This window comes from Bactrocera oleae, chromosome 2, assembly GCF_042242935.1.
Source record: "Bactrocera oleae isolate idBacOlea1 chromosome 2, idBacOlea1, whole genome shotgun sequence".
NCBI classification, from domain to species: domain Eukaryota; kingdom Metazoa; phylum Arthropoda; class Insecta; order Diptera; family Tephritidae; genus Bactrocera; species Bactrocera oleae.
This window is the reverse complement of record NC_091536.1, coordinates 41,895,514-41,911,577: the sequence shown is the minus strand read 5'-3', so window position 1 is coordinate 41,911,577 and position 16,064 is coordinate 41,895,514. Positions and strand designations below refer to the sequence as shown.

General features: G+C 35.6%; 1 protein-coding gene across 4 annotated transcripts in view; it reads right to left on the bottom strand.

The window, feature by feature from the left end:
- Positions 1 to 1,621: 1,621 nt before the first annotated feature.
- The window catches only part of TTLL5 (Tubulin tyrosine ligase-like 5), a 208,257-nt gene continuing 193,814 nt past the window's right edge, over positions 1,622 to 16,064 (bottom strand). For all 4 annotated transcript variants that reach the window (XM_070113029.1, XM_070113028.1, XM_070113027.1 and 1 more), the window contains 3 exons: positions 5,103 to 5,765; positions 4,818 to 5,031; positions 1,622 to 3,544 (listed from right to left, as the gene is read on the bottom strand). In XM_070113029.1, coding sequence (XP_069969130.1) covers positions 1,808 to 3,544; positions 4,818 to 5,031; positions 5,103 to 5,765 — 2,614 coding nt within the window. In that variant the 3' untranslated portion in view covers positions 1,622 to 1,807. The remainder of the gene's footprint in view (positions 3,545 to 4,817; positions 5,032 to 5,102; positions 5,766 to 16,064) is intronic.

Genomic DNA, 16,064 nt, shown 5'->3' with positions numbered 1-16,064 from the left:
GAAAAAACCAAACAAACAAACAAAAAGAAAACAAGACTTAAGAAAATGATAGAAACTTTGTTCTGCGCGCTGACAAAATTTTTTCAGCTATGACTGTCATATTACCCATCAGATGACCGTCACTGTTCGTGTAGGGTACATAACACATGTAAACAAATAGATGTGTGAACTGTTAATGAAAACTCATCGAAAACACACAATGTCGGTCAGAACGACTTAGGTTCCACAATACACAAATTGTGTTTTCAAAAGGATTTCAATTCGGTGTTTCGGTTTCGATGTTTTTTGTCGTAACACGCTGATGACAAAAACTAATTCAACCCTTTTCTAGAGAAAATATGATCGATATAATTAAAAAACAAAGAAAACAAGTAAGGAAGGGCTAAGTTCGGATGTAACCGAACATTTTATACTCTCGCAAAGTCAAATCGTATACTCGTTTGTGGATTGACCGATATTTTCGGTAGAAGGTCAAGGCACTGTGGTCCACATATTCAGTACCTAGAGGCTTGAACAGTTTTGGTGCGATTTAGACAATTTTTGGTCACAAGGTGGCATACTTTAATCGCATTATTCACGCAAAGTTTTATCCCGATACAGTCATTGTTGCCTGATTTCCATAGTGGAAAGTGAAAGAATCAGATGGAATTTAAAATGGTGTTATATGGGAAGTAGGCGTGGTTGTAATCCGATTTCGCTCATTTTCGCACTATAACATAGAAATATGAAAAAAATGTCATGTAGCGAATTTGGTTGAAATCGGTTAAGCAGATCCCAAGATATGGGTTTTCACCTAAAAGTGGGCGGTGCCACGCCCACTGTCTAATTTTGAACGCGGTTCCTATAAAGTCATCTCATACCATCCCAGAGATAAAATTTAATGTCTCTGGCGTATTTAGTGCTTGATTTATCACGCTTTTAGTAGTTTTTAACAGTATCGTTATATGGGGAGAGGGGGAGTTGCCACCCGATTTCACCTATTTTCATACTGTAAGTTGACGTCCTCAAAACATTTGCTTCCAGTGAAATTTGTTATTATAGCATTAGCGGCTTAGGAGATATGCACATTAAACCTAATTGAGGGTGGGACCACTCCCACTTAAAAAAAAATTTTTAACTGCAAATGCCCCTCCCTATTGTAATCCTGTATACCAAATAAGAGTCTTTTATCTTGTTGTGGAGCTTATTTATGGCAATTTATTTGAATAATGGCGTTTTGTGGGCGTGGCAGTGGTCCGATTACGCCCATCTGCAATACCAACCGTCTCACGGTACCAAGAAACATGTCTACCAAGTTTAATTAAGATATCTCAATTTTTACTCAAGTTAGAGCTTGCACGGACGGACGGACAGACAGTCACAGTCGGATTTCAACTCGTCTCTTCATCCTGATCATTTATATATACATAACCCTATATCTAACTCGATTAGTTTTAGGTGATACAAACAACCGTTAGGTGAACAAAACTATTATACTCTGTAGCAACAGGTTGCGAGAGTATAAAAAGGTTACGATGAAACCGATGTTGTTCTCAATTATGTTAAGATCCGATACGACAATTTGGTAAAGTTATATTCATATAAAAGCTACTTATGCTGTAGAAGGAGTAAGCGAATTGAAAATAATTAAAAGTGCAGATAAAATGTATTTCATTAAAAAATGTCATTTAAGCTTTACATTTGTAGGTATTTGATTTAGTTATATTAACAATTTGGGATATATTTAAAATGCTTAACATAATAAATTCCAAGAAGCTACAGATAATTTTTATAATTACAAGCGGTGATTAATTTAAAGTTTACTTGATTAACTTCCTAAGATATTCAAATTCTTTTCGTTGTTTTTATAATATCCGTTAAATTTATTGAAATCTCTGGCGACAGAACCAGTTAGCACCATAGCTGGCAAGGCCCTTAGAAATCCATGTAATCCAGAAGGTATAGGAGGGGTTTGAGGCACTGATAATCCAAATCTGTTATAAAGGTACGGCATGTTACCAGTAACATTTGTATGAAGTGCTAGGACCGCCTCCAAATCTGCCTCTTGAGATTGAGCCAAAAAATCGCTGAATAAACTACTAGGTATCATACCGAAATGATCAAACGAATCCACGTAAGCCTCCGTGTCTCGATTGTATTGCTCAAGAAAATCTCCCAACTGTTTTGCGACCATGGCTGTTCTGGCTTTGCTATTACCACGAGAGTTCTGGGGGTTATGAAAGAGTACTGCCGGAGTTTTAATATTACCCCCTAGCCTATTTAAGAACTTTAAAATTATCTTTTCATGAAAATCTCTCGGATCCTGAGTGATTCGATGTAAAATTGCTTCTAAGTATAATGCAAATGCCTGCCTGGCTTGCAGTTGGGTTAGTTCCGAGCCATTATCAATTAATTTTATAATTTGATTGCGTAAACGTTTTCCTTCTTCCACTGATTTAGATTTAAGATTTTTACCACTAAATAACACTAAGGATCCAACTGCTAGTGCACGTTCATATTGGCACATCCTTTGTAAAAGTGCATTACTTTCTTTTTTATCATTTGAATTCGCATATAAACAGTTAAATAAAACCTGGTTATAATTATGGGGAAGGATCATAGAGTACGGCATTTGCCCTTGTGCCATTGGAGTAGATATTGGTATTCCTGTAGAATTGTCAAGAAAGCTACCGTAGCGTTGCATGCTATCATCTGTCGGGAAAATACGAACGAACCCACCTCGTCTATCAAATTGTAATCTCGCATTTTTAATAATTCTTTGTTCTTCCAACGTAAGCGTTTGTTGTATAGGGATGGAGTTCGCTGTTAAACGACGTGTGCCGTTACAATTACCGCTCACGTATTGATCCGCTGATGTAATTCGTCGAGCACAGTTTATGTTACGAAACCGCGTCCATTTGTTGTCGTACTGGGCTCGCATCTCAGTAGAATATGCTGGAATACCAACACATGTTAAGAGATCCGTAATAAGACAGGCTTTTACTTTAGAGTCTAATGGGCTATCAACACCCATAGATGGAGATAAATTAACTTCTAAAAGCCAAGGTTTAAGACTATTATCAATTAAGATATCAAATCCGTACAATTCAAAACAATTGCTACCACTTGGAACAAACATGCGACAAGCTGATATAATAGATTGAGCACAAGCAAATATAGATTTAATGATCAAATCTTCTATGTTCCCCATTAATTCCTGAGTATTACAACCTTGTGATTTTAAGTGTCGCAATAAAGCGGAGAGAGTCCATTTATGGCCAACGTCTTCAATTTCAGCATCACTAGATTTAATATAATCTGAATGATATTTATTAATGCTGTAGTTACAAAGGTGCATACAAGGATTCCATAGGTTTTCATCAGCACGATCATATTTTACAGTAGCTAGTCTAACTAAACCTTCTTCATAAATATAAATAATTAATGGATCAAATGACGTTACAAGTACATAAACACGCAAATCGCACTTATGACCATCGATGCATAAGGGATCATTAATATATTTGCAAACTAGAACTTGCTCATCTTGCGGTATTTGATCTGGCTATAAAAGAAGATAAATAAAACATAATTATAAGATTTATTTATAATATATGGGTACATAATAATAATGATATATGTGTAGTTACGGATTTTATCTTTTGTTTTTGATATGAAAAATAAATATCTTATATGTATTAACAAGGTTCGACTATCTGCCCCACATAACAAATTTTTTTTAAACAGTATCGTTTGTATAGTTTGTTATTCATATTGGTTTGACAAAGATGTTATTTCTACTAAATCGTGCATTTATAGCATCTTATGCAGATTTAATGAAAACTACTACAGTCATGAGCGGTAGTTTTAAGAGGAGCGGGTCGAACATGAGGACTAAGGCTTCTGGCGAGGTGTCTGGAGAAGAGGTTTTTTCAGATTATCCTTTAACGCTCAAATACTGCTTTCGACAATCTACTGATTGGATACACGGAGCTGAGCAATAATGGAATCTCCAGGTTAAGGAAGAAGACTCTGTAAACGCAGAAATTGCGACAAATCTGATGTTGTTACCAATGAGTTAGAGAGGGGCGCTGTAGATCTCTGGCGAATTTCGACAAATATGCCGCATAATAATAAGGTGGAAGTATCCCCTTCTGATGCAAATTCACAGTACTTAATCTGAGGTTGGCAAAACATTGAACTCAGTATTTCTAAAAGTTCATTGATAGCATGCCCAATTGTCTAAAAGCAGTTTTTAATACCAACTATATAATATTTATACTAAAACTAAAAATCTGCATAAGTTTTATTTCAGCGTAACTCAAAATATACTATTTAAAAAAAGGTAAGTTATTCCATGTATTATAAATATATTATTTGAAAACGAAAAAATTAGTGAACTTCAGAATACGGGCCATTGTCGGCAATCAGTCTTAGTTTAGTCAGGATGTTTGAGCAAGCGCGTTACACCGTTAGTATCAATTTTTTAAGGCACTTCCGGATGTGACGTGTCAGCAGTACTTAATATTGAGTATATTGTTCTTCTGGACACGCCTTAAGCCATAAAATGCACACACGTAAACTTTTTTCAGGCGGTTTCATGTTTTTTATAAAAATTTACAACGCGGTCGCGGAGGTGTTGCTGCTTAGAAACCATTATAGCTGTTAGAATAAACTAATTGCTTAATATTAGTATTAATACTATTTAAAGTTGCCCTTCCATTACATTTTTCATAAGTAGATAAAAAAATCGCCAAATTGTAGTTGATTGCTTATGCACAAATAGGCATTAAAATTTAAATTAAAATTCTGTAAAATTTTTTTGTAAAGAAACTTACTCTATTAACAATAAAAATACCACGTCCACGACTAGACGCAGCTGGTTTTACGATCCATGGACCGCGATTTTTATTATGCGCTGAGGTTAGTTCCTTATATTCAATTGGCAAAACGAAAGACTGTGGTACGAAATCAAAATTTTTTATACCTCGCAAATGTTGCATTTTCTCAATATTCTTGTACAAACGATCTTTACGAGTTAATTCATAAGACCTATAAATAAGTATGTTAGTTCAATATGTTTGTGTATTTTCTTTTGAATATAAAGTATTAAGCGTATTTACCTTGGAAAGTGATTAACACGTTGATAAGGCGCAAGATTTCTTAGAATATCAGGTTTGACATGTATTCCTGTCCAAAGGATGCTGAAACTCTCATTTTCTCCCACTTCCGACAAACCATGACAAACAAGAATTTTTCTCAAAAGCTTGGTTTCAGTTTGCACAAATTTATATTTAATTTTCATTTTATAAGCTGGCATATCAGAGGCATGCACAATATCCTCGACGTCGTCGTCCTCACAAACTTTATTTATATCTTGAGAAGTTTCATCGAAATTACGTTGCTCTATATCAGATTGAGAATACTCTTTTGGAGCTAATACAACTTTTTCATCCGGATCTATTTCACAAACTTCACTATTAAAATTTGAAATATCCGGATTTAACAAGTTAGTAAAATGTTTATGCAACGATAGGTTCTTTTTTCCATTTACTTCTATAGAAGGTAAGCCCTTGTTATAAAGTCCAGAAGTGTCTTTTATTATGAAATCGTTACAGCAAACGTTTTTCGTATTGGTATCTGAAGTTTCGTTTTTCGAAGACACAATAATCTCTTTCGATTTTATTTCTAAAATACTATGACGAAAAACAAGTACAGTATCCCGTGACCCTAAGCTTCCACTAGTAATCCATTTTTCTTCCAAAAATGTATCACCAAACTTATTTCTGAAAAAGTATATACATACATATATTTGTAATTATTGCTTAGTGTTGACTACAAGGCGAATAGGGTTTTTGTTTCTCTTTACAGAAAACAACGAACATGTATACGAGTATATATTATATATATTTTTATATTCTCTCAACATGTTGCACGTGTTCATCTACCGGTTATTTGTGACACCTCAAACTTTAAATCCCATATTTTTAGAACCACTACACCAGTTTCATTAAATTTGGTGCATAATAGTATTCTGACATCTTTGTGCTACAATTTTATCTTCAATCTATTCGGACTACAGTATATAACTCAAGCACAAATGAAACAAGAAAAACGTTAACTTCGGTTGCGCCGAAGCTATAATACCCTTCACAAATACAAAGGCCCCTTACAAGAACTTGATTCCGAAAGTTCAATTTGTATGGCAGCTATATGATATAGTGATCTGATCTGACCAATTTTTGTGGAGAATAATTTGTTGCCTTAAGCAATAACTCGTGCCTAGTTTCGTGAAGATACCTCGTCAAAAAAAATTTTTTCCATGCAAGCACTTTACTCCGATCGTTCAGTTAATATGGCAGCTATATGCTATAGTCATCCGATCTATACAATTTCATCGGAGATTAGATTAATGCTTTAAATAATAATACATGCCAAATTTCATGAAGATATCTCGTCAAATGAAAGAGTTTCCCATACAAGCACTTGATTCCGATTGTTCAGTTTGTATGGCAGCTATATGCTATAGTCATCCGATCTATACAATTTCTTCGGAGATTAGATAAATGCTGAAAATAATAATACATGCCAAATTTCATGAAGATACCTTGTCAAATGAAAGAGTTTTCCATACAAACACTTGATTCCGATTGTTCAGTTTGTATGGCAGCTATATGCTATAGTGGTCCGATATCGGCCGTTCCGACAAATGAGCAGCTTCTTGATAAGAAAAAGACTTGTTCAAAATTTCAGATCGATATCTCAAAAACTGAGGGACTAGTTCGCGTATATACAGACGGACAGACGGACGGACGTACAGACAGACGGACATGGCTAAATCAACCCAGCTCGTCACGGTGTCATTTATATTGATACTTTATATGGTCTCCGACGTTTCCTTCTGGGTGTTACAAACTTCGTGGCAAACTTAATATACCCTGTTCAGGGTATAAATTTCGGAATAGAGGTTTGCGCAACTAGTACTCTGATCTGCCACCTCTTAACAAAAATAGTGGAAACTATATATACCATATATGTATAATATTATATATAATAAAAGCACAATTTTGGATATCTTTTAGCTCATAGTTCATGAAACTATAAATGGTTTTGTAAGATTTGTTCTCGTTTATTTTTAAATATTTATTTACATTTTACACTAAATTACTAAAATACTTAATATATTTATTTATTATGTCAGTTTTGTTTAAAAAAATGGAAACATTTAAGTAAACAGATTATCCGGTTGGCAATATGAGGATCTCAACAACCTTAATACCATTCTTCCATTACTTTAAGATTCTGGTTTAAGTGCTCTTTCTGTTCTTCACTATAATTTCGAATATTATCCGAAAATAACGGGTGATCCAAGTAGAGGTACTTTTTCAATAGCCTTTTTTTGACAGATCACGCGTGAGTCGTGTCAAGTTGTCATGTTATTTTTGTTCAGTATTATTTACCATTTTATCGTAGAAAGACTTACGCCTGAATAATGTTTACAAATCGGTCAACTTTTTTACGAGAATTCACGCTCGGTAAAGAATGTGTTTCGCGCGCTTCGCTCAACTTATAGTCAATCGGCCTACTGATCGTACTATTCGCAACACCATCACCCATCTTGAGACTCAGCATTCATTATTGGATAATCTCCGATCGAATAGATCATGTCCAGCACGCAGTGAAGAAAATATAGCGGCGTAGCTGAGAATGTACACGAAGATCGTGGAGAGTCGATTCGGCGCCGTTCGTAGCAACTCTGACTTACGTATGGAACGACTTGGAGCATTTTACGTCGACATCTTAAATTGAAAGCATACAAAATACAGCTTTTGCAATAACTGAAGCCCCTCGACCTTCCTAAGTGACATCCCTTCGCTCTAAGGGCTCTTGAAAAGTTCCAAGAAGATCCGACGTTTTCGAGCCAAATTTTGTTCAGCGATGAAGCCCATTTCTGGCTCATGGGGTATGTAAACAAGTAAAATTACCGCATTTGTGACGAAGAGCAACCTCTTGAATCTCTAAGCTGCCATTTCATTAAAAAAAAACAACGGTTTGGTGTAGTTTGTGGGCCGGTGGAATCATTGGATGGACCATCAGAAACGTGGCCGCGGCCAACATTTGAAAGAAAAATTTCTATGTTTTTTTCTTAAAAAAGGTTTATTTCTAAAGACCAGGGACTTCCAATAGCCCCACAAGAATTAGTCGAATGGTGTTAAGCCACAACTCCTTGGAGGTCATTCAATGTAACAATTTCTTGAAATTATCGAATCTCCAAACTTTTCTCGCAATAATTCGGTTTTTGCACATGCTGTGTGGAACGTAGCCCCATCTTGTTAGAACGAGATGTTGTCGAGATCAATGTCTTCCAATCGCGCCCATAAAAGGTTGGTTATCATCGATCTATACCGCTCTCCATTGGTACCAGCTTCATTTCGAAAGAAGTATGGACCGATGATTCCACCAGACCACAAGCCAAACCAAACTGTCAATTTAGGTGAAAGTAATGTTTGTTCGTGAATAATCTGTGGATTTTCCTCGCATCATAATCAAAAGTTTTGTTTGTTTACCGCACCAATCAAAACCTAATTTTCTTTAAAAAAAATTTCAAAGACAAAATCAGCAAAGTCTTGACGCTTACGGTGGTCCAACGGCTTCAATTCTTGAGTGAAAACAATTTTATACGGATGTAAGCCCAAATCCTTTCTCAAAATCCGTCCATTGTGGTTTGAGACATCCCAATTGGATAAATTGCGGTCTTCAGCAACACTTGCCTGAACGGCAGCAATATTTTCATTACTTCGAGCGGTTCTTTCTCTTGTTGACACTTGAACATTATGCAAAGAAAATGTACGCTCGAAATTTTCAACAATTCGACGAATAGCGATCACACGTGGACGATTATTACGACCGTAAAATGGCAAAAGTGCACGAAAAGTTACAAGTGGAGAACAATTATTTTGATAATAAAATTGAATAATTTGTAAACGTTGTTCTTGCGTACGTGTATATCTTGATATTGTAAACATTACTGAATACAGTGAAAAAAAATTACAAATCATGACATATTAAAAATATTCAAAACGAAAGTTAGAATCGTATTGTCCCTATTGGAAAACCCATTATATCTCAATATAAGATATCTTAATAAAATTAAACGTGAATATATCGATTAGTTTCATGACTGTTATATATTCCTAATATACCACTAATATGATTTGTTTCAGTTAGATTCAGTAAGAGTATATGACCTTTATTAAAAGTTAATCCGATGTCAAAAATGATTGTAATCCATTCACAATTTCATTTTTGCAAATTGCGAGCAAATTCCCTACAAGCTATCCCGCCTTATTTAAGGCATTCGCTTAATCCCCAAAGAAATTGCATAGATGGGGTGACTATAGCATATAGCTGCCATATAACCTGAACGATCGGAATCAAGTGCTTGTGTAGAAAACTCTTTCATCTGACGAGATATTTTCACGAAATTCGGTATGAGTTTTTGCTAGAAGAAGTAATGCAATCTCCGAAGAAATTGTTCAGATCGGATCACTATAGCATATATCTGCCATACAAACTGAACGATCGGAATCAAGTGCTTTCATGGAAAAATAGTTCTATAGATTAGATATCTTCACGAAATCCGGCATGGATTTCTCTCAATGGCATATAGCTGCCATACAAACTGACAATCTAAATAAAGTTCTTATATGAAAAAAATTGTTTACGACAAGTTATCTTCACGAAATATTGCATAGATGATGATTGTCCAAGATATAACTTCAATCTTCGAACGAATTGTTAAGATCGGACCACTATAGCATACAGCTGTCGTAGGAACTGACCGATCAAAATCAAGTTCTTGTATGGGCAATTTTTTTATATGACAAAATATCTTCACAAAGTTTGGCATGACTTAATTTTTTCATTAAATAGAGAACCCATTATCTCCGAAATGTAATATAGCTTGTAATAGAAAACTAAACCCTTAAATTTTTCCTATATGGTAAATAGTGAGTAACATAACTAATCACAATTATCACACTAATTACATTGTAATCAGATTTAACTACTTTACAAAAAATATATTATAAACAAATAAGATTAATTAATAATTTATACTGACCAATTTGAGCTTTCAACAAAATTTTTCTTATATTTGCCAAAAACTGGTTTGCTCGTGCCAAAAGTAAGGTATGACATGAAGATAATTGGGACAATAAGTTGAAAATTGTGTTTAGAATGGATACATATGAGTTAGGAGCAAAAATATTATTTAATTAAACATAAAATAAACAAATCCCTAATTATTCAAGATATATTATTATTTATTGACTTTTAACACATAATTATTCAGTTTTAAAACCCAAATCAACTGATGGCTAGGTACAAAACATTCTAGGTAGAATAATAAACATTGTTCGAAGCGTAGCTCAAAAGCATAACCTAGGTAAAAAAACTTCGATAATGCCCCTTTTGTATTTAACGGGGAAATAATATTTTTAATAACCATAAAACAAAAAAATCCCTAATAATTCAAGACATATTATATTTATTAATAATAATTTTGAAACCCTAATTAACTGATGGGTAGGTACAAAACAAAATTCCTTGATGATACCAAGAGGGCAAAAGAGTTTGCAGATGTGAAGTCGGGCTCTAAAACATTCAATAAATAGGTTAACTTCAGTTTACGCGAGCAGCTTAAACTTTCAACAAGGCACACAACTTTCAAAACAAGGAAAAAATCCTTTTCAAATAATAAGCATTATTTTATGTATATTATTATTTTTTAAGAATAAGCATTATTTTAGTTCTATTATAATTTTTTCACTGTTTATTGTTAGTATACTTGTAATTTTTATCTGTATAAATATCTTATTAATTTATAAAAATGCCAAGAGTATCTAGACAATCGCAGGAACTAAGACGTCGCAATGCTCTGAATCGAAGCCGACAACAATATAGTCAAAATTTGGAAAATAATAGACAGAGGAACGCCGCCTATATTGCAGAATTACGCAGCTCAAATTTGGAGTACCGCAATGAGGAGAGAACTCGTGAAAATTCTGCACGTTCCACTAGACGACAGAACCTACTTCACAGAGCTACAGAACAGGGGCGTGACACGATCAGTCATTCAAATAGACTTTTGATTTCGGAATATAGAGCTGAAGAGCAGGTACGCAACCCCGCGGAGCACTCAAACAGACGAATGAATCCCGAATACAGAGTAGCGGAGCAGGAGCGCGACACAGTAGGACATTCGAACAGGCGCTTGGATTCGGATTATAGGACTGAAGAACTGGAACGCAACACCACGGAACATTTAAATTGGAGAACCAATCCGGAATATAGAGCAGCGGAGCAGGAGCGCAACACAATGAAACGTTCTGTACGGAGTCAGAATCAATAATAAGGGAAGAGGAGAGGCAACGAGATGCTGCATTGAGGAGAAGTCGTCGAGAACATCCAATAAGAAGACGTCGTGAGCAAATTTTAAATTCTTCCCAAAAAAGAGTGACCCGCCAGCAAACCAGGCAACAACTAGCAAATGAGCAGGAATTAACGTTGGTGAGAGTACAACTGCATAGATTGGATTCCGCAAATCGTCAGTTAAAAAGCGAGAGGCAAACTAGGAGGAATATAAGAAGACGTCGTGAACTTTATCCTGATGCACAGCTAGAAGAACAAGAACGTCAACGTCAATGTCGAGCTGCCAATATCTTTGATATGTACGCATTGTTGATAAAGAAAGGACCCACTGAAATATGCGGGTGTTGCGGTGGCACTTGGTTACCTCATCAAGTGAAAAAACAAGAAAAATGGCAGACTTCAACAAAATTTGCGCGCTCAGAAGATGCTAGAAAAATGTTTTATCTGTCATCAAAATTTCCGTCTTCGAACCAAAAGTACAACTTTTGCAACACATGAATCCGTTCAACAATGAACCCGTTGAAAATCGACCCATTGAACGGATTGCAATGGCACCACGACAAAGTAGATGCCCACAGGACGTTACAACCGACGACGATGCTCAGGAATTGTCGTATCCAACGATTCACTGCGGAAAAAAGAGGGCATCCACAACAACTTACAGTAAAATTGCACGTTCTAAAATTCGACGCTATGATCGGCGTTATGTGCGCGTGGACCTGCTCCTGTGTATTAATGAGTTCTACGAGTTGGAGAGCATTAAAAATGCAATTTACATTTGCCTACGTAAAAAGTCTGGATCGAGGAATATAACCGCTGCAAATGTGAGGGATGAAAATTTTGTCAGCAACCTTGCTTGGGAGGTTGAAAAGAAGAAAGTTTTAGCCATGATCCGCCAGTTTGGTTTGCCAACATTTTTTATCACAATGTCTACTGCAGAAACAAAATGGCCTGAGTTGTTAGTCATATTAAAGAAACTGGTGGATAAGGTAGACATTTCGGAAGACAAAGCTACTGCTCTATCAAGCTCTGAAAAGGCGAGACTGATAACGACAGATCCAGTTACATGTTCCAGGTATTTCGACAATCGATTCCGCCAAATGCTAAAATTATTACAAAACGGACTATTTGGAGAGAATTTAGTAGTCCGTTACTATTACAGAATTGAATTCCAGCATAGGGGATCACCACATTGTAATGGCATGTAATGGCTAAGTAACGCATCACAATTGAAAAGTGATGGAATCATCAACACAAATGATGTTGAAACATTCATCGACCGACACATCACAACCGATGGAGATGATTTGGACTTACTGGAATTCATTCAGTATCAAAAACACAGACATGGTCGAGCTTGCCTAAGAGACCTACATGGAAAACAAGTGTGTCGATTTAATATGCCATATCCGCCGATGCAATGGACAGAAATAATTTTCACTTTGGAGAATGAGGAAGGTATTGAGCAACACAAAGTTCAATTTCAAAAAATACAGGAACTATTAACTCTAACGGATCTCCCAGAGGAAGAAATAACACGGTTAAACTGCTTCGAAATTTTTTTGGCGGATGAGCGAATTAACACTGATTATGAAGGATACAAGCTTGCTTGGGGGAAGCCTCATCTGTAAAAAAGCCACACATATCCTTAAATTCCATTGAGCAAATATGGATATTCAATTCATTCTGGACGCAGACGCTTGCTGCAGCTATATCATTAATTATATAAATAAATCGAATAGGAAATAAATGCAGGGAATATCTCAATCAAAAGAAAATTGCAGCACATCGGAAACAAATTTGTAAATGGATCGGAAATATCGGCTCAAGAAGCAGCTTATAATATTTTGGGACTGCATCTATCAGAAGCCAGTAATGGGGAAATATTTATAAATACATCACATCCAAACAACCGAGTAAGGATGATAAAGCCCCGACTTGAATTGAATGCTTTACAGGAGAACTCTACGGACATATATGTGCCGAGTGTGCTGGAGCACTACTCTCAAAGGCCCGATCAATTGGAAGAACTATGTTTAGAATATTTTGCAGCATGGTTTAGATTTTGATTAAACGCGACACGACAGCTGCACTTCCAATGGTATTAAAGGATGGATCAGGATTTCTAAGAAAAAGAAAGCAAGCCCTTATTCTGCGTTGGAAACGTTTTCGCGTTGAAAGTTCAAGAGCCGATTTCTTTAGAGAAACCACCATGATGTTTCACCCATGGAGAAATGAGGAAACAGACTTATTAAATAATGACGTCGAGAGTATTTGCAATGCACACAAGGAGCAAATTGAGCTGAATAAGCTCAAATATGACAAATTTTCATCGAACAACCTAGAACAGATTTTGGAAAACCTTCATGTCGGAGTGGAAGAGCTCTAGCTGTTCCAGAGCAAACAGGAGACATTAATGTTTTTCAAGAGCACCACAATACAGAGGAAGAGAAAGAGGCGGTTCGATTAATTAAACTCCCACTTCTAATATTAGAAGACGATTTACAGGCAATGGTGCAGTCACTTAACAGCAAACAGAGGGAATACTTTGCTCATGTAATGCACAATGTCAGTAAAAGGGAAATCTTCTTCGAATATGTCACAGGCGGTGCTGGAGTGGGCAAGAGTCAGCTTATAACAACTATATATCAGTCGTTGACATTGCGAGCTAATAGTGCACCAGGAACCAACCCCGAAACAGCCAAGGTGTTACTCTGCGCACCCACTGGCAAAGCAGCATTTGGAATTGGAGGCCTAACCCTTCATTTCGTTTTTTTCACTCCCCGTCAACCAGTCTTCCGGCGATCTTCCTCCACTAAATAGTGACACATTAAACACTATTCATGCCAATCTCATAGATATTAGGCATATTATAAGTGACGAAATTTCAATGGTTGGAGCAAAGATGTTTGCATATTTAGATTGCAGGCTAAAGCAAATTTTCAGGAGCATCGCTTACTTTGGAGGTGTTTAAATGACTATAAACTCCCCTTCCAACTACACCGCTTCTTCAGGGTAAATAATGTCACACCCTAATACAACACACCACACCTTGGAACACAACACGCACTCACAACATAAACGACCACACTGCACACGATGTCAGCACAGAAGTTACCACCATACACGATGACACACCACACAATCAACAAAAAGAGGGATTGGATCTTCAATTCACCTCATTCGAAATAATTCCGACCTCTTTGCGCAACGTAAATGTATGAAATCGCTATCTCCGCTACCAACCGTCAAAACTTTCTGAGTTTAAAATCGTAGTATTAATTTTTATCACAAAAGTGTTAAACCAATAAAAAACTTGTGAAACATTCAATAAAAAAATAAAGAATATTTCAATTTAAACCTTAAAAAGGCGTTTGTGAAAGAAAGGGGAAGTAATAATGTCAATGTTGAGTGCTAACATTATAGCATAATTATTCATGGTCCTTCGAGCCATAGTGAGCGGCACTATGGAGTAACAAAAAAAAAAAAAAGAAGTGAAGTGGATAAACGTTAATATATACATGCAAACGAACAAAAAAAACAAAATATATATATATATATATATATGACAAGTGACTAAAAAGTGCTGTGGAGTGAACTGACATACATATACACATAGAAGAAGAAAAACAGATTGTTAAAAAGTTAATTTAAAAAAAAAAAGAAGAAGAAAGTGTGGAGTGACACAAACATATGTACAAGAGGTAAAAAACAACAATTATAAAAAAAAACAACGGGCGCGAAATAACACAAAATTTCATACGAGCGCGAATAGCAACAAAAATACATACATAATTAAAAAAAAAAAAACAAGAACGGGCGCGAGTCAAAACTAACAAAAAAACATAATCACCTCAAAAGGACACAATAACAACCACACCAGCCTAAATCAGCACTGCGAAGCAGAAATTGGGAGAGAGCCACAAGCGGAAAAAGCAACACACAAGTATACCATACACACATATGGTATACAATATTGTCCCCAAAACTCCTTGGTGGACCCCAAAGTGAGTCGTATCGTTTCCTATTCCTTTATTTTATCATGCATATATGTATGTAAAGATTACAGTTTTATATATATAGAACCTGTAATAACAAATACGTTCACCAAACTACAACAGTTCGGTAAAATATATATATAATATATATATACCAACCTAAAGATGTATTATTAAGAACAACAATAATTCAATACCTATTTATGCTTAGCTTCGTGTATTCAAATACACCATCAAGAAACAAAAATCAAAAACGAATTCAAGTATATACTTGCAAATTTCTCCAGCAATACCCCTTGTGTTTAATAAAGCAATAAGCAGGATTGCACATAATAAGTAAGCATAGGCAAAATAGAAAATCTAAAACAAGACAGAGAAACAAATAAAAACACAACAAACAAACATACATATATGCATATCGAAATAACGCTTATATATCACATCTCTATATATCGTTAAATATATATTTTTAATAAACATATATACATACAAAAATATATTTACAAATGCATACCGTCGAATACCTGCACATTATTTACTTTGCTTTGGCGCTCTCTTCGCTGTGCGAGCCTACATGCATACGTATATATACACATTTATATACACAAACGGCGATTAATATATAATATCTGTAACTTTATACCCTTTGGACCT